General features: G+C 40.7%; 1 protein-coding gene across 1 annotated transcript in view; it reads left to right on the plus strand.

Moving 5' to 3' along the window:
• The first annotated feature begins 1624 nt into the window (after window positions 1-1624).
• The window catches only part of LOC136863019 (RUN domain-containing protein 1), a 164597-nt gene continuing 145644 nt past the window's right edge, over window positions 1625-20577 (plus strand). The window contains exon 1 of the mRNA XM_067139325.2: window positions 1625-2031. Coding sequence (XP_066995426.1) covers window positions 1889-2031 — 143 coding nt within the window. The 5' untranslated portion in view covers window positions 1625-1888. The remainder of the gene's footprint in view (window positions 2032-20577) is intronic.

The raw sequence follows: 20577 nt of genomic DNA on the forward strand, positions 1-20577 counted from the left end.
CTGTATTGCGATTGACCTATCAAAGGCATTTGATAGGGTAGATCATGGAGGACTCCTGGCAAAAATGAGTGCTATTGGACTAGAAAAAAGTAAGTGGATGGGTGGCTATATCTCTAGAAAATAGAACTCAGAGAATTAGAGTAGGCGAAGCTTTATCTGACCCTGTAATAATCAAGGGTGGAATTCCTCAAGGCAGTATTATCGGAGAAGAGGAATCAGAGATAAGGGTGTTTGCAGATGATGTTATTTTGTACGTACAAAGTAATAAATAAGTTACAAGATTGTGAGCGGCTGCAGGGTGACTTCGATAGTGTTGTGAGATGGACGGTGGGCAATGGTATGATGATAAACGGGGTTAAAAATCAGGTTGTGAGTTTCACAAATAGGAAAAGTCCTCTCAGTTTTAATTACTGCGTTGATGATGTGAATATTACAGCTCCGTACAGTCACTAGGCAGTGAATACAAGGTCCATAGCAGAATGCAATAATTCACCAAAAATTACAAGTGCCGATAAGAGACACATTTTAAATATATGTCACGTATACAGTTGACTGTCCAACGTATATCACATAACAAGCGTATTTTGTTAAATAGAGCTTCACCGAGCCTTAAATAATCCCAGTTTTCGGTCCAATTGGTATATTCAAAATCTTCGCAAAATCTGTTTCGATCTACACCAACTAGGTAAAAGGATTAGGTACCTTACGTTGGGTTCAGGGCCATTCAAATATTACAGGTAATGAACAGGCGGATGCCATGGCTCAGGCGGCAGCTCAAGGTCAGGGTGTTCCGTACCATTTGGCGTTACCCTTCACTGATTATTGGAGCGGTTGTCGAGAGAAGATGAGACAGTTATGGCAGGATGAGTGGAGCCACCCCTCGTGTCGTACAGGACGGAGTTTGTTTACGATCCTTCCGAACGTCCCACGCTCTCCGTGGTTTACTAAACTTTATTATACTAGACGTCACATTACTAATATTATCCGTTTGAGGCTAAATCATATGTGCACGCCTGGTCAATTATTTCGTATGAAGTTGGTCGAGTCTAACCTCTGTAAAGTCGTACTTCGGTTGGTACCATTAATCATATTTTGTTTCAGGGTCCGTTTCTCGGAGTTAGTAGGCGAAAATGCCCAGTGACTGGACGTAGTGCGCTGCGTAGAGTCCAAGAACAAACAAAGAAGAAGAAGAAGTAGGCGAAAATGGTTACAGCTGTTTTTCCGGAAACAGTTCGCGTTACCCACCCAATTTTCATGTTGGATACTCAATCCCACGCCCACTACGGTCGTAGCTTATCGAATTTCCTTTCTGACACCAACATTTTCCTTTAATTCCTGTCCCTTTGTCACTTCCCTATGTGTTGACCCGGTCATGTGCGCGTGGTAGCAAGTGGCCAATAAAAACCGTTCTGGCGTAAAGCTTTGCGCCTTGTGCCCTTGTGTTACTCCTGTGTGTTGTAGATTAGTAGTTGAATTCTTACCCTCCTTTTTAATTTGAGCCCTTGCGTTTTCGCCTCCTCCATACTTTGAGTTTTATTATAGGCTCTGTGACTAGGTACACTGCTTTTCCGCGAAGCCCATCAAATTATCAAGACAATACAAGAGAATGTTTGCGATGTTGGCAGCATCGTGACAAGTAACATGGCTCCATATTATGATTGCAGTTTCGAATTATAGTTATGGATATTAATTAATTTTGCCGCAAATATGTGTTAGATAGTGGTGAAATTCTAATTATAGTGGATAGTCATGCATTCTTCATCGATTGAATCTCTTTGTGACTGTAGGACCTTCAAAATTGTGACTATTTCTCAGTTCGAACATAACCAAGTAACCTGTGTGGTAGCTTTATGTGTGTGATTTTGGAGTACTGGGATAAGTAACGAGTATGATGGATGACAGCCAGTGTTCTGAAGAACTTGACGGTCCAGACCCCACTGATGGAAAGCCAGCGGGAGAAAGATGGGCTCCCGTAGGGGCTAATGATGCCGATGATGAATCTCCGCCGTATAGTAAGGAGTTGGGTAGCCGGTTAGTAGTAACGAATTTTACAATAACTGAAATGCACACAAATCGAATGGTCGAGTGAATGAATGTGAATGCGGTCCACTTAGCAGTCTTTGAGGGACAATAGCCCAGAGTGAGCGAGATATGTATGTCGAACTTTCCAGATGTTCCCAAAGTTCACCACCACTGCTCCGATGAGATTTGCGAATTCTTTGTTAAGCTCGTTCAGCTACAATGCTCCCTTCCGTTACTCAGTTTTAAAATTAATTTTCATGAACTTTTCCCTCAATATTCCATGTTAAATGAATTACAGACGGTTACACAAAAATGTCCTATTACCTTGAATATTGAAGTTGACGACCTCTCTTTTGTTGAAAACTATCGAGACATCAAATACCTTACCAGCTTGCATCGGAAGATAGTGGGTTCGAGCCCCACTATCGGCAGCCCTGAAGATGGTTTCCCATTTTCACACAAGGCATATGTCGGGGCTGTACCTTAATTAAGTCCACGGTCGCTTCCATCCCACTCCTAGCCCTCTCCTATCCCATCGTTGCTGTAAGACATGTTTCCTAGTGACTGAACAAATTGTTAAAAAATATATATATCTCTACCCTAGCATGTTACCACACGCTACAATAGGATAGTGAAGCTGCATGGCTCAAAGATTCTTCTTTTGATCTTAATTATGACAGTCTGTCATTATTGTATTACCTCTCGTTATTTTATACTTGTGGCAAATACTATTGTATAACCATATTTTAAGTCTGGAACATTTCTCATAATCCCAAGAGCAAACTAAAACCCTGTTTTAGAGTCTGAGACAGTTTATAGGTTATATTTGTTTGTACTTAAAGATATCCAAAGGTTCAAAGTGGATGACAATGAGATGATTATATTTTTATCATCACATGTGCTCTTTCTTATTTACCAGATATGCCAGCTATGAAAAAAAGTATTGAAGGACTTTTCTACATCAGGATGATTCTGTTGGGGGGGTAAACACTATTGCTAGGAATATTCTGAATGTTTTAGATGTCAAGGAAATATGCAGGCTTAACTCTCCTTCTCTCACTGGGTATTTAAGCTAGATGGTGTATTCGATAACATGTCTATTAGAAGCCCCACGGTTGGTTGAGGTCCGTGGAGAACCACAGTTCCAGGTGATGATGAGGTAACTGAGTGACATTACCAAGGTGGCAGTGGTTCAGATCTCTTCAGATCCCAACCAGTGCATGTGGCATTTTTAATTGTAAGGTCGTGCCCTGATGGTTTGGATTCTGTGTAGAACTGGAGCTCCTGAGACTATAATTATTATTGGTAGTCTCATAAAACTACAAACCTGTTTTTTTTTAAATTCTGCTAGAATGGGTAGAGAGAGAGAGAGAGAGAGAGAGAGAGAGAGAGAAGAAGGGGGGATGGATTAGTTCAACTAAAATTGTTGTCAAAGGGGGTGACAGCTAAGATGTTGAAAATACTTTTCTTGGGTAATTGTTGCACATAGCTGTAAATCACAAGGAAAGAATTGAACTCTTGGCAGATAAGGATAACATCTGAGTAGGAAGTTACTGAGGATGAGATTGAGAACATTATTGTGTTATAGTATCAAATATCAGTATACACTTGGCTGATAATAACATGGTTTTCATGCCATATAAGTGGTGACATTTTTTACAATTATCAACCTAACCTCATAATGCAACATGTTTTGTAGGACATTGGCCTATGGTCTGAAAACTGCTTACCATGGGTGACATGTGATCTGGGCAACCAAGGCTCATTCTTTTTCAAATCATGTGACTCCTTAATTATCTTTACTACCCAGGTTAACTCTTGTTTCAGAGCTTTGGTCTTAAATTCTTGTCAAATCCAGGTAAAAATCCCAGGGCCCTTTGAGACAGCAGTTTACAGTGTTATCTGTCAAATCAGGGTAATGATAGTTTTCCCAGTATTTCACAGGAGGAACAACTCAGTAAAATATTATGGGTATGGTGTCCCTCCTCCACCTCCTTCTTCCTGGCTGTTTTTCCAAGTACTTGGGGTCAGTTTTCCTGTCAATTAAGCCCAGTTTTATGGCGGAATGTCTTCTCTCATGCCACCCTTCTGTAGAGGAAGGCATTCACTGTTGAATGTATCTGTGGCAGTTTGTAGTGTGATGTGCTGTGTGTAAATGAAAATATATATTAGGATGATCACAAACAAGCTAGAGGAATTGACCACATGCAGTTAAATCCTCTGCCCAATCAAGAATTGAACCAGAGCCCACTACACTGACAATTTGGCCATGGAGCTAGACTTTATGAGAATGGTGTGTTCAGTTTAAATTTAACCCAAAGTACCAGTAATAAGTTGCAAATATGTCCGAAATGAAGTGCATCAAAGTGGAGGTCGCCCATGTAACACTACATGTAGCTTATTTAAGACCTAAGAGGGAATGTTTTTTTTATTGCCTGGTGGATTAGTTGATAAGATATGCATGAAATATCAAGAACAGGATCATAGATGTATATAATAGGCTATGAACTGACAAGATAGTGAGGTGGTAGAATGTGGGTGACCTGTTTTTGTTAAATATTATTTAATTAGGAAATACAAAGAAAAGTACAGATTCACAACGCCATAAGCTTTGTTATTATTGTAAGTTATTGGACAACCTGTCTGTCTCCTTGGCTGAATGGTCAGTTTAGTGACCTTTGGTTCAGAATGCCCCAGGTTCGATTCCCAGCTGGGTTGGGGATTTTAATCTTAAATGATTAATTCTGTTGGTTCAGGGACTGGGTGTTTCTGCTATTCTCTCCATCCCTCCTACTCATAGGCTACTCCATACATAAGAGTATCCTCCACCGCAATTACACACAGTTTTCCATACACGGCAGAGGCCAGTTACCCTCGCCGGTGGGTCTGCCTTAGAATAGGTAACCGCATTAAATTATTCTTATCAGATAACCTTCTCTCAAATTGCACTAATTCTAATAAGCGAACAGAAGCAGTTGATTAAACATTTTTATTTCAGTTATGTGCTGAAAAACAAAACTTTTAAAACTTGGAGCTCTGCAAGTCTCCCAACAAATGGAAGCAGAAATTTATTTTCACTGTCATCACCCTGACCTTGGTATCCTTTGCCTGATAAAAGAAACAAAAACAAACAAAATTTATAATTACTGGACGTAATTAGAAAATAATTACTGGTATATATAATTAAGAAACATACATTGCACTAATTCTGATAAGCGCCGGGCTGAGTGGCTCAAGACGGTTAAGGCGCTGGTCTTCTAACCCTAACTTGGCAGGTTCGATCCTGGCTCAGTCCGGTGGTATTTGAAGGTGCTCAAATACGACAGCCTCGTGTCGGTAGATTTACTGGCACGCAAAAGAACTCCTGCGGGACTAAATTCCGGCACCTCTGAGTCTCCGAAGACCGTAAAAGTAGTTAGTGGAACGTAAAACAAATAACATTATTATTATCATTATAATTCTTATGAGCAAACAGAAGCAGTGAATTAAACATTTTTATTTCAGTTATATGCTGAAAAAATGTAACTAGGAGCTCTGCAAGTCTCCTGGCAAATGGAAGTGAAAATTTATTTTTTTACTGTCTTAACTTAGAATCCTGTAAATGTTATCCTTGTCAAGAATGATATTATTTGTTCGGGTAATATTCTTGTTATTTTAAACTTCATTCCACCACTAGTAGTATCACTTAGCATTTGAGCAATACAATAGTATCTTGTATTTTTGTGAGAATGTAGTCACCTGCTGTAATATCCCTTGCTGAGAAATGGTTAAAGGTAGTTTCAACCCGTTCCCATTCTTCCTCTTTTCTCCTTAATGACCTTAATTGCTAGATTCAGCAAATTGTTCTGCATTGGTGTTTGTTTCAGTTTGTTACGCTTGAGCATCCCTCTTTGATTTAGGACCATATATCGGTTGGTTTTTTTTTTGTTTTTTTCAAATTACAGAAAATCCTCATATAGTTGGCACTATTATTGGCACACATTATCTTGGTGCATTTGTATACGGGGGTGAGGACTAAGGAGGGAGCTGTCCCGGTGACGGTAGTGCTGCCAACTGCATGGAAATGAAATCTGAATTGAATCGATAGTATGATCGATCGATATGTAGGCCTATGTGCTACAGCTTTATTTACATTAATTCTCAGATAAATCCCTGTCGCAATGTATTTGTATATGTATGTGTACACCTTTATTTACTCTCAGACAAATCCCTGTCACAATGAATTTGTATATGTATGTGCTACACCTTTATTTACTCTCAGACAAATCCATGTCACAATGAATTTGTATATGTATTTGCTACACCTTTATTTACATTAATTCTCAGACAGATCACTGTCACAATCATCGCTGCACTCTGCTGTACTATGCATTATAATGTCGTCCATGGCTATTTCCATGACACCGTCGTGCCTCCACTAGTCTTCTTCCCGTTCTTTTACTTTTCGGCAGTACCCTTCCCAATCTTCTGGCGATACGGAACGGAATGCCTCGATGGTCAGTCGTCAAAGGTTAACGGCTGACTTGTCTCCCGTAATGTTCCGTCCTTTGAATTCTTTTTTGATTTTTGCCCATGCCAATTCAATGGCGTTCAGATCACAGTTGTATGGGAGAAGACGAAGGATGACGTGTCCTTTTTCAGCCGCCTTGACGTCAACAGCATAAATTGTATCAGGAGGCCTGTGTTCCTGAACTAATCTATACAGGGCCTCTTTCCTTTGATTTGCATCACAGACAATGCCTCTCCCCTTTAGCCACTGAACCATTGTCACTCGTGTATCATACCTCGATGGTATTTTATCCACCTGTCGAGAATGATATGGTGCATTATCCAACACTATCACAGATGCAGGAGGCAAATTAGGGAGCACAGATTTCTTGAACCATTTCTCAAAATTATGGGAATTCATTTGGCCATGAATCGCCTTGGGTACATCTGGCTTGAAATATTGTGCTTCTCTAATGAACTCTTTCTCAGATCCAACACTTGCAATTATTAGCCTTTTCAAAGAGCTTCCCCATGCTGTAACACCCATAACATCGTTTCCTCTCTGCCAGCATTTTCCAGTTGTTGTTTTATTATCAATCCAGGACTCGTCCAAGTAAAATACTTCCTTGCCTTCCTCCCTAGCATGTTTAATTTGGACGAGGAAGCGTGCCCGCCAATCAACGATGTCTGCCTGCTCCAGCAATAAAACATGTTTGTTTTGGACCTTCCTCCACACAAAACCCATACCTTTCAAAACTTTTCGGAGGGACATGGGCTCCACGACCACTTAATTTCTTTCTGCAGCACAGGGATCAGTTTCTTCACGGTAGGCACCACTTTTTGGACGGTATAGAAGTTTCCCTTATCACTCGTTTGTCGCTATCATCCAGTTCTGTCTTCCCTTTCGTTCTCACCCTACGAGAAAGAGGAGAACAGCATATAACACTTGCACATGACAACCTAATAGTATCCATCATGATATTGGTTAGAACTGCTTAGATAGACTGGTTAGAGGGACCTACCTTTTTTTACCAGGGGTGCGTGGAGAATCGCCGGGGTGAGAGGCAGAAAATGCCTTAATCCTATTAATAGTTGAAGCAGATCTTCCCGTATACGCGGCAGCGCATTGAATAGCCTTGTTGAGGGGGAAGAGGAGCTGTTTCTGTTTTTTCTCCAAGGCACAGCACTTTGCAGCATTTGCTATTATTTTTCGTGCCTTGCTGTGTATAACCGGCTTGGAGGAGTTCCGTGGAGGAATTCCAGGTGCTTCCTTGGATGCTGACAGATGTTCCGAACTCATGTTACCTACTAACCTACAATATATGGGGGGGGGGGGCTTTGTTATGTAAACAACAACAGTACATAACTAGTACGCCAGATGTCGCACGGCTTTGTTATGTAAACAACAACAGTACGGAACGTGTACGCCAGATGTCGCATGGCGATGCATAATCGATTCATAGTTTGTGTTCAAAGGTTGCCAATATGAATTCCGAAGATTGCCGAGGTCGACCGATTCAGCACTATGGTGTAAATGCTCCAAGATAAAGTGTGCCGATAATAGATACCTCAGCAATCAGAGATCCGATTACTTGCATAAATTATAACTGACAGATGAACCCAGATACTTTATAAAGTTCAAATACTCGTGAAGTGAGAAATACTGAATACAAAAAATGGTGTGGACTTCCCCAAAAGGGAAAAAGAGTAATATTATATCAAGAACATACTCCAGACAATTGGCAGCTATTTGACAAGAGAGGCCTAACTACTTCTCAGTGGAGAGATGTATTAAAATGACACCAAATTTGTACCTGTATGAGTTTTGCCCACCAGATCTTAATATAATTATTAAATTAATGCCGTAATGGTTCACCTTTCAATACTATAATATGCAATATTCTAAATTAGTTCAACTAAAATTATCAAGGGGGGGGGGGGGGGGGTGAAGGTAACTTTGACAGCTAAGATTGTTGAAAATACTTTTCTTTGGTAATTAAGAAACGTACATTGCACTAATGTAATTTAGAATATTGCATATTATAGTATTGAAAGGTGGACCATTAGGACATTAATTTAATAATTATATTGTGATTACAATTCAATACGGATCAGAACCATGAAGTTTATATCCTATGACCACCAGATCTTGTTGCAGATACTGCAGCGACTTTGAAACCATGTCTCGCATTTTGGGATTTTGTCATCATGGAGAACATGACGGAACATCCATTGTCATTCAGTTTGGAAGATACTGGTTCATGAGGAACTTCACCGTCTTGCTGCAGGAGGTGCAGAACATTGCTAATGTGTAATTGTTTGAGAGGAGAAAGTGATGTATGTTCGTGTTTGACCAAACTTGCAGGTTTAAGGATGTTGAATAGCCACATAGGCTAGAGTGAATTTGGAGAAAAACATAATTTATCGACCCACAGTTCCTTACCTTAAAATGGGAATGGTAAGCTAAGGGAGCTGATGATTGGCACTTGGGTAACAGTTCTGAAATTCTTGGTAGACAATTTGAAAATTTCAAAATATTAATCTAAATTTAATGACTGATGTTGTTTCTACCAGTTTGAAAGTTTCAGAAACTCTAATTAGGGATCATGTGTACATTTACAGTATCATTTAAATTATTTCAAAACTTACAATGTACCTGACACTACTTTGTTAAATGCAGGAACACTGGATTAAAAGAGTAGGCTTACTGACTTTTTGGTTAATTTTAAGGTAAAAAATTTTGTTGTCAACATCAGTTGATAGGCTGTTTTGATGCAGCCTCCATGCCACCCTATCCTGTACCAACTTTTTTTTTTTTGTACATAACTACTACATCTTACATCTTGTTATATTCATGCCCTACTGTTCTTACTACTTACACCTCCCTCAAAAACTAACTGAACAAGTTCTGGTTGCCGTAAGGTGTGTTCTGTCATTCTCTCCCTTCCGGTAAAATTTTACCTAATCATTCGCATCTACCGAGCTCGATAGCTGCAGTCGCTTAAGTACGGCCAGTATCCAGTGTTCGGGAGATAGTGGGGTTCGAACCCCACTGTCGGCAGCCCTGAAGATGGTTTTCCAATGGTTTCCCATTTTCATACCTGTACCTTAATTAAGGCCACGGCCGCTTCATTCCCACTCCCAGCCCTTTCCTGTCCCATTATCGCAGTGATACATATCTGCGTTGGTGCGACGTAAAACAACTTGTATTCTCGTCTAACCTGTTTGATTCAGTATCCCTTCATTGGTGATTTGATCTACCCGTCTCACCATCAGCATTCTTCTGTAGCACCACATTTGGAAAGCTTCTGATCTCTTCCTTTCTGAGCCAGTTATTGTGCATGTTTCACTTTCATACAATACCATACTCATGACAAAAGTCTTCAAAAGTATCTTTCAAAATGACTACAATGTCCAAAATGAGCAAATTTCTTTTTATAATAAAGATCTTTCTTGCTTGTGCTAGTTTACATTTTATGTCGTCCTTACTTCTTTTTGGTGATCTACTACCGAAGTAACAATATTCATCTACTTCCTTTAAGACTTCATTCCCTAATTAATATTTCCTGCATTATGACTTCATTCAACTGCACTCCATTGCTTTTGTTTTGGTTTATTTATTTTAACTTTGTATTCCCTTCTCCAAGACTGTGTCCATATCATTCAGCTATTTCTCTAGATCTTCTGCAGACTCAGCTAAAAATAACAGTGCCATTGATATATCTCAGAGTTTGGTTTTCTCTCCTTGGATTGTGATTCCCTTTCCAACTTTCTCTTTGATTTCCTCTACTGCCTATTCTATATGAGCATTGAAAAGGAGAGGGGACAAACTGCACCCTTGCCTCTCCCCTTTCTGGATTGTTGATTCTTTTTCATAGCCCTTTATTTGTATCACTATAGACTGATTTTAGTCCAGTTTGTAGATAATCCTTCTTTCTTGGTTTCTGTTTCCTATCGTCTTCGGAATCTCAAATAGCTTGGTCCAATCAACATTATCAAGTGAATTTTCTAGATCTCCCAATGCCGTGTACATGGGCTTGCTTAAATTTGATCCTCTAAGATCAGACATAAATTCACAATTGCTTCATGTATTCCTACACTTCTTCTGAAGCAAAGTTGATCTCCTAACTCCTCTTCAATTTCTCCTTCCAGTCTTCTGCAAATAAAACTTGTTAACAATTTGCAAGTGTGAGATATTAAACTAAAGGTGCAGTAGTTTTCACACTTGTAAGCACCTGCTTTCTTGGGAATAGGTATAACAACATTTGGTCTAAAAGCAGATGGCTCTTCTCCTGTATCATACGTTTTACACACTAAATGAAATAACCTCGCCAAGATTTCTCCTAAGGCAGTCAGTATTTCTGAGGGTATGTTGTCAATTCCAGATGCCTTTGTTGCTATTTAGGTGTCTCAAAGCACTGTTGAATTTTGACCTCAAAATTGGATCTCCCATTTCATCAGTATCAGCAGTCTCTTCTTGTTCCAGAACCTCACCTACTTATTTCCCTTGATACAGTTGTTGAATATGTTCCTGCCTTGTCTTCTGTGCCTAGAAGTAGTTTTTCATCTGAGCTCTTAATATTCATACACCTGGTTTTCCTTTCTCCCAAACCGAGCTCGATAGCTGCAGTCGCTTAAGTGCGGCCAGTATCCAGTAATCGGGAGATAGTGGGTTCGAGTCCCACTGCCGGCAGCCCTGAAGATGGTTTTCCATGGTTTCCCATTTTCACACCAGGCAAATGCCGGGGCTGTACCTTAATTAAGGCCACGGCCGCTTCCTTCCAATTCCTAGGCCTTTCCTATCCCATTATCGCCATAAGACATATCTGTGTCGGTGCAACGTAAAGCAAATAGCAAAAAAAAAAAATAATAATAAAATACACCTTTCTTCAAAGGTTTCCTGATTTTCCTATATCCAGCATCTACCTTTCCTACAACCATACCTTCTTTTTCGGCCATTCCTCCTTCTGTCTACTTCATTCTTTTATCTCCTGTATTTTTTTCTGCCCTCCTCAACAGTCAGGTCTAGCATCTCCTGAGTTATCCACTGATTCATACCAGATCTTGTTTTTCTTAACTTTTCTTCAATTGCCCTACTGATCTCATTTTTCATGACTGTCCACTCTTCATCAATTGTGATTCCTTCAGCCTTTTCATGTAGTCCGTGTGCAACATGGTCCTTGAAACCCCTTGCTCTCTTTTCCTTCAAATTGTCTAGATCCCATCTTCTTGCATTCCCTTCTTTTCTTTCTTTCTTTCTTTCTTTCTTTCTTTCTTTCTTTCTTTCTTTAATTTCAGAGAGCATTTCATGACCACCAAGTTGTGGTCAGAGTCCACATCTGCTCCTGGGAAGGTTTTGCAATCCAACACCTTGTTCTTGAATCTCTGCCTCTACCAGGCGAGTTGGCCGTGCGGTTAGGGACGCGCAGTTGTGAGCTTGCATCCAGTGGTGGGTTCGAACTCCACTGTCAGCTGCCCTGAAGGTGGTTTTCCATGGTTTCCATTTTCACACCAGGTAAATGCTGGGGCTATACCTTGCTTAAGCCCACTTCTAGGCCTTTGCTATCCCATCGGCGCTATAAGACCTATCAGTGTCGGTACAACGTAAAACAACTTGTAAACATTTCTGCCTAATGATAACAAAGTCTGTTTCGTACCTCCCGGTGTCTCCAGGTCTTGTCCTTGTATACAGCCTTTGTTTGTGGTATTTGAACCAAGTATTAGTGAGGACTAATTTATGATCGGTGCAGAATTCTACCAGCCGACTACCTGTTTCATTCCGCTGTCCCAATCCGAATTTTCCTACTACATTACCTTCTCTTTCTTGGCCTATCACTGCATTCCACTCTCCAATCACACACATTGTATTAAATCTTCTTTTTCTTCATATATTTTTTCGATTTCATCATTACCTGCTAAAATAGTAGGCATATAGACATGCGCTATTAAGGGGGGCATCATCTTGTTGTCTTATCTTGATAACAATAATCCATTAACTGCTGCCCTATTTTCATATTATTAAACCAATGCCTTTATTTCCCCTGTTTGATTATCTGTTCATAATTCAGTAGTTGCCTGATCAAAAACCCTGCTCTTCCTGCCAACATACTTGTACCAATTAGTGTTGGCTACTGAATGCATGATTCGAAGCAGTGTATCGATTCATTCAAGTGTCCGAGTGAATCGATTCACAGGAACGGCGAGCTCACGGCACACGATTCAGCTTACTCCCAGCGGACAGTGCTGAGTGGCGCACTCACTGGACGTTGACGGGGAGCAGAGATTCCGCTGCAGCGAGTCAGTGAATCATGGCACATCGAAAGAATCGTGAACGAGCGCAGCTCAGTGAGACACAAGATACACATGGCTCCTTATCAGCTCACTGGACACTGATTGCAAGTAATCAGCTTCATTTTCTGTATCAAATTCTAATCACAGAGGGTTACAATAATTGAAAATCTTCCACCTTTTTGATACTTTTTATTTGCTTTTTAGCAAATTATTAATTATAAACAGTACATGTTTCGTTCTCACTTGAGAACATCTTCAGCTGTTGTTAAGCTTAGGTGAATCGCTAAGTTTCTGAATACATTATTTTCAGGTACATTGTTCCTCTTAAAGACTAATTTGAAGATAAAATTAAATTAAAATGATGTTAAAACAATGTGAGGGTTAATGGGTTGATGAAATGAGACAGGATGAATACATAGTTAGCCTGCTTAAAAACTATATCTATTCATTAGAATAGCTGTTAAAAATTTCAACTCTGTTACACTGAAAATATCTATTTGTCTTCCAGTTAAAAGGTTTATTGAAAAATAAATGGCTTCTCGACACTGTTCTTATTACTGCTGAATGCTCATTTCATTCACTCCTTCCAGGTAGGCTGTTATTTATTTTGAGCTTGGTTAATGTGCCCAAAATTGAGTGTAATGCAGAACTTTGAAGCTGATTGCCGGTCACGTTTTGAGAAGGGAGCTTCGTCTTAATTTCTGTAATGAAATGAGGAAAATAGGAATTTGTTTTCTTGGTAAAGAAAGCATGTGTCTTTACATAATAACTTAATGTATAAAATGGTTCCATACCTTAATGTTGTTAGACTCCAATTCTACCGTGACCCTGGAGGGGGAACGTTTGAAGCTGCTTTACGTCTGGTATAATAATGGTGTGTGTGTTCCGCTGTTTGCTCCTCCTTTCGGGGAGGCAAGGCTGCGGAGAGGGGAGGAGGCTCACTGGACACTGGCGGAGAGCCGTGCTTCCACTGCAACGAGACATACAGTGAGCGATGGTACACTGAAAGAATCGTATGCTATAATGGACTCTCGAGCTCAGCTCATTTGAAAATAATACCCATTTGCATTTACTGTCCTCTTCTTACAGGGAGGATTAAATAATAGATTAATTTATTTGCAGTGTTAAAAAGGTAGTTAAAACATAATTCTTGAAGTAGCTAGTAAGTAGGTAGGCTATTAGGTTATACTATTTATTAGTTTAATGAATCTTAGTATTATAACTTGACATTTGACAATTAAACTCGACTTTAGCCTGCCCTATGACTATGAGTCATGCTCATGACCACTCAAAAGTACCTGTTTTATATTGGGAAGAACGGCTCAGTATTTTCTCAGTTCATATGTCACATCGTTGCACAAGACTTCAATCATATGTGGACAGTAAGTGAGCCGACTGACGCATTAACTTAACCAACAGTATGTTGAATCAGAAAACCGGCGGGCTACTGTACATCTCGGGTAGCGTATACAAAATATGACAATTTAAAAAATCCTCTGCTGACAATTCAAGCTTCTAACGTGAGAAATGTCAGTATTCATCTTATGGGTGATTACTCTTTCTCATGTAGTCCCCACCTAGAAATCTGAATGGGGTACCATTTTACCTACAGAATATTCATACTCAGGAGGAAGCCATTATCAGTACATCATGTATTCATGCAGAGAGAGTTGCATGTCCTCGGGAGTTGGTTACGCCTGTAGTTTCCATTGCTTTCAGTCTTGTAGCAGCATCAGCTCTCTCTCTCTCTCTCTCTGGATCGTGATGTCAGAGGAGGCTATTGTCTCTATCTCTTGCAGTCCTCGGCCAGATATGCTGCACCAAAGAGGTTCAGCCCAGTTATATTCTTGATAATGTTGAACCATTGAATGGGAACTCAACCATGACCATTTTCTGTACTCTTATTTCTATGACACACAGTGTGTCTAAAGAGTTGTAAAACTCTTTGTTTACTTATTCATGATAATCTGACTCTGAGGTCAAGCTGATTTATAATGGAATCACTAGTACAAAATGCTGATCAAGGTATGCATAACATCCTTCTCCAGCACCACATTCCAAGAGAATGATTTTCTTCAGGTCACCAATACAGTTAAGGCATGTTAAATATTGTTACAAGGCCGTATCACTCAGTCATCCACATTGCCGTACTTGCAACTTCCAAAAGGACATAGCTCCCCTTTTGATGAACCATTCGGTAGTTTGGTCTCACGACAGATACCCATCCATTATTGTTGGACCTATGGCTCGCCTATCTGCTTCACCGGATTGCACAGGCCTTTCCACAGTGGCAAGGTCACATTGTTCACATGGGAGGAAACATCCTGAATTGTCATACAAAAATATGGTGGTAGTTCCTCTTCAGCAAAGAAATTGAGGTAAGGATTATGTTCGTTATGTTCTTAAGTGCAAAAATCCTCAACTATTTGTAGCCTTGTAAGCACCTAAAGAACATAAATAAAAATTGCAGCACACACTGGTGGACTACAGACCATAGCTCTTCTTAGTTCCTAATTATGACTCATAGATAGTGCCAAAATATGCAGTAACCCAAGAAGCAACACATCTGCTAAGAATATTGATGAATATGTAAATATAGATCTATATAACCCAAAAGTTTAATTTGAGGATCCTGTTAACATAATCTTTTACTTTTTACAGGACTAAATTATGTGCACAAAGAAAGTTCTGCATCATTTGTTAATGATCTGTGAACATTCTACACATAGGCAATCACATACATGCATGCATGTTCATTATAGACTATTATTCCTGTGAACTAAGCACTTCCTCAATCAGCCATTTGCAGCTAGCACTGTAACCTTATCAATTTCCACACTTCTCAACTTGAAATCATTGAAAACAGCATCTAACCATCGTCACCAGTCTCCCGTTGAATCCTTTATTACAATTTTGCTTTATGTCACACCGATTGGTCTTACGGCGACGATGGGCTAGGGTATGGGTAGGAGTGGGAAGGAAGTGACCTTGGCCTTAATTAAGTACAGCCCCAGCATTTGACTGGTGTGAGAATGGGAAACCATGGAAAAACATCTTCAGAGCTGCTGATGGTGGGATTCAAATCCACTATCCCTCAAATGCAAGCTCACAGCTACACATTCCTAACTGTACGGCCAACTCACTCTGTAAAATATCCATTATACATCTACGTAATCTATCCTCCCCATTTGCTTTACGTGACCCAATCACCAAAGCCATATCATACGCACAGCTTTATCTATTGAGTTCATTCTCGAATTTGACCTTGATCTCCTCATTGCAAGTTCTTGTACTAGCAATCATCCTTGCTACTATGTTATCACAGATTGAGAAAATAATCCAATAGACAGCTCAATAAAGAGCGGCTGTATAACAGTTCCACTTGTACATTTTAATAAAATGGTGTGCTCTTTGTGTGAATTCTGTTATGGTGAAATTGTCAGTCTCTAATTTTTATCATGTATAGACCTAACTCTGGAATTATTTCCATAACATTTCCAACACATAAAGGCAAGAACTACACGTAATGGTGCTGAGCGAGCTGGCTGCTGTAGCTGCTGGCCTGCTTTTGTGAGTTGGTGGGTTCATACCTCACCATCAGCAGCTCTGAAGGTAGTTTTCAGTTGTTTCCTTTTTTCACACCAGACAATGCTGTACCTTAATGAAGGCCGTGGCTGTTTTCTTCCCAGTCCTAGCAACTGGGATAAAATATGTCCTGTTTGCAACGTTCACTACTCCTTGAGTATTGGATGGCTGGCAGAATTGTTATATATGTACATAATTACGTAAAGTCTCTCAAGTTCATGGGGAATAATTAAAAGCCGCTAATTTGATCAATGCTGAATTTGTAAATACTTCAGTAATATTATAATACTTGATCCATTGGAGGAAACTGATGTAATGACAACTTGCTAACTTTTCAGGAAAGAGAAAATAATACGAAAATACAAAATTGTTAGTATTCCACATACGAGTGAAAGTAAATTTGTTATTTCTTTAAGAACGAAGACATTGCATATAAAAGAAATATTATTTTTATAAAACAGGTTTAGAATGTTCTTTACCGAGCTCGATAGCTGCAGTTGCTTAAGTGCGGCCAGTATCCAGTAATCGGGAGATAGTGGGTTCGAACCCCACTGTCGGCAGCCCTGAAGATGGTTTTCCGTGGTTTCCCATTTTCACATCAGGCAAATGCTGGGGCTATACCTTAATTAAGGCCACGGCCGCTTCCTTCCCATTCCTAGGCCTTTCCTATCCCATCGTCGTCGTAACACACATCTGTGTTGGTGCGACGTAAAGCAAAAAAAAATTAGAATGTTCTTTAAACATAAGTAAAGTCATTAATTGTTTAATAATTATTGAGATGCATTTCTTTGTCATCAAACAAGTCAAGGATATGAAGTTACATTAAGTTTTGTTTGTCTTTATAAAGAATTACAACTTCTCTTGAATATTTTTTTGAATTGCTATCAGTAAACATACACTCTCTCTCTTCTGTTTGTTTGACATATAGAAATATTGTTACTAGATACATAGGCTACATTTGTTTCTCATTAAAATGGCATGGTTTTGTTCACAAACAAATTCTTAACAGGCAATATGTTCATTTCACATCAAATATACCATAATTTTTTCTAATTATGAATTGCATTATACCACGTGGTCCAACAGTCCCTTGCGATTTAGTTTTATGCATCCCGCCGCTTTTACTACAGTTCTGAAATACATCAATCCTTCTCCCTAAACCAGGGTAATATAACTAGATGTGTAGTTACGGGCTAGAAGAGAGAAGGAATCGTGAGTGCCACTGTTAATTCAGTATGAGAACCTCGAATGAACCCGCAGAACGAGCACAGATACGAAGCAAACGTACATTACAACAGGAGGTGCACACACAGTCCACAAGCAGGTATTGTATAGGATGGGAACTGCGTGCTGCATGTTAAGCCTCGCAGTAGCTCTCATGGTAGGGGTGCAGTGGGAGATATGATAGTGGGCAGTGCTTCAAGGTTTGAATCCCACACAAGTTTTTTTAACCGCCAAATGCCTAGGATGTGGTAAAGTTGCATACTTGATAGCTTCCACAGAGTGATTTGTTTATTTGGCTCTGTAAATTGCCGTATGAATCGTGATATAGGGTTGGACGAGGATGAGGAGGTGATGGTCTGTGACTAGGACACAGACAACAGATAGCTAATGTCGTAGATGTTCCAAGCTTCATAGACCACAGGTAGGGCAAAGTGTGTCCCATTGGAAAGGCAAAAACATGCGATTGCAGGTAGGTAGGGTAGTAGTACGAACTTCCCTCCTTCGAGTCAAGTTACAACATAACACAAAGCTTATTCATTGCCTCGTGATGTACTCCGGCAACAAGAATGTGGTATGTTACTCATCTATGGAGAAGCTAGACAGAATGCATACCAAGCACAATGCCTGTATCAAGAATGCTATCCGGATAGAAGACACCTGACCGGGATGACATTTCGGAGTGTGGAAAGACTTATACAAGCTACAGTGTCCCTGAGAAGGACACGGCCTATTCAAAATCATCCCGTGACGTCTGCCCACAGTGAAAAGGTTGTCTTAGATGCTATCCAGCATAACCCTCACTAGCACACAGGCCGTTGCACAGGAGTCGAACATCAGCCGGGTGTCTGTTGTGCAGATATTGCGTACACAGCAGTTTCACCCGTACCATCTGCATCTACACAGGAGCTCCATGGCCATGATTTTGAAGCCCGGGTAGTGTTGTGTCAATGGACCCTACAGCATGTGGACATTGATCCTACCTTTCTAGCGACTATCTTATTCACGGACGAAGTGCAGTTTCAAAACAGTGGAAACTTTAATTGCCATAATATTGTTACGAATAAAACTCCATCTTATTCATTACTCTAATTTACAAGCATTGGAACTTAAATAGTGGCAACACTGCGGTGGAGACGCTATGCAACGGAATCTAATATAGTCACTGATAGTACACGTCGGTTACATACCTACCTTACCTCAGAGCAAATGGACTCGCCCTTCTCACATCACCTGCGTGCGCACAAGCGAGAGAAACACAGTCACGTGTGAGCTCGCAGTCTAACGTAACATTGTCGTTATGTTTTCCAAACAGGAACAGTGGAGTTGGATCAAGATTGAATATGCCAGGGGTCGTTCAGCACGACAGTGTCATCAAGGTCTTCAAGAGGCTTGCGGGGAATCTGCATTGCCTTACAGAACAGTGGCATGTTGGATAAAAGCCTTCAATGATTGTCGGCAAACTGTAGCGGACATTCATCGGGCAGGTCGTCCTACGAGTGAAGAAAAAGTGCATGCTCTTGCCGTGTTACTGAACAGTGATCGAAACCAGACGATTTGTGAGCATTCACTTCAGAACTGTTGCAGAGATTTGACAGGCAGTAGACCGCTCCATTCGCACCATCAACAGAACAGGCTCTGCTAAAGGTATACTACGACTTCCACATCTCTGGCAATGGGTTATACACAATGCTGGTGACTACATTGAAGGACAGTAAAGGTTGCTAACATGTAACTCTTTTGTATCTGTTGTAAATAAATAGTTGCCACTATTTAAGTTCCAAACTTCGTATGTCAGGATGACCCAATAAATGCACACACACACACACATATTTATAATCAGCTATGAATGGCCACACTTACTAATTACTGTCTATTTGCAAGTCCCTCTACCTTACGGCACAGCAGGCAGTCCAGCCTGTTGCTATACCTGCGAACAATTAATCTTTACTTTCACTTCCCCAAGTCCAAGCACCTCATGCAGCAGCCGTGTGTGATCTGAACACAGGGCTACGGGCCACTCGACACCCGATGGCTGTTCGTTGGTTTGATTCCACAGACAGTCCAGTAATTCACACAAGTCACATGCAGTGAACAGCCCAACAGTATTCAACAGCAGGACGATACTCACAAAAGCGTACATTAACGCAGGTCCCTTTATCCTTGCACTCACGATAGCTGCTGACTCATGCCGAGCCTCAGTCCACAGAAATACATGAACATACAGTAGGCCCTACAGTCTTCCGTTCCATCGTCTCCAGCCCACCCACTCACTGGTCTCTGACACCACAACCACCACTCACTCAGACCTCAGTGGGACACTAGCAACAGCCAACACTTCTGTTGCCCTCAGCCCAGCCATCAAACCCTAACACACTGAGTCTCACACTGACTCCACCATGGAGCCCAATACTGACCATAGCTACACCACGGAGCCCAACTCTGACCCAGAGTCCAGCACCATCGTTGGCTTCACCGTGGAGCCCAACACTTTCACTGACTATCTGCGGCTAGCCCCCCTTTTTATAGCTCGGGTGATTTGAGCCAGAATTTTTGCAAGGTGGTTAGAGGCAGAACATTCCCATTGAATCTGCTAGAAACTTACAGGTAAGCCAGCCAACCAGAACAATACACGGAAAGGCCGGCAGCACCTCACAAACTGGCTGGGAGATCCCAGGTCGTCTGAGTCACTAGCCCCTTCCGGAAGTACCGAATGGGGCTACCAGGGGCTGGCACGTAACAATACGCATTATTGGAGTGTGGATAATCCCCATTGGGTACGACAGGCAGCTTTTCAGCTACAGTGGGACATGAACGTAGTGTGGTGTCGTAGTTGATTACCTCGTTGTCTCCATTTCTTCGTGGGACATCTGTCGGGAGAAAGCTATCAGCGGTTTCTCCAAGATGAACTACCACCATTCTTGAAACATGAGCCACTTCTTGACCATTGCAGGATGTGGTTTCGACATG

This window comes from Anabrus simplex, chromosome 2 (genome assembly GCF_040414725.1).
Source record: "Anabrus simplex isolate iqAnaSimp1 chromosome 2, ASM4041472v1, whole genome shotgun sequence".
Classification (NCBI taxonomy): Eukaryota; Metazoa; Arthropoda; class Insecta; order Orthoptera; family Tettigoniidae; genus Anabrus; species Anabrus simplex.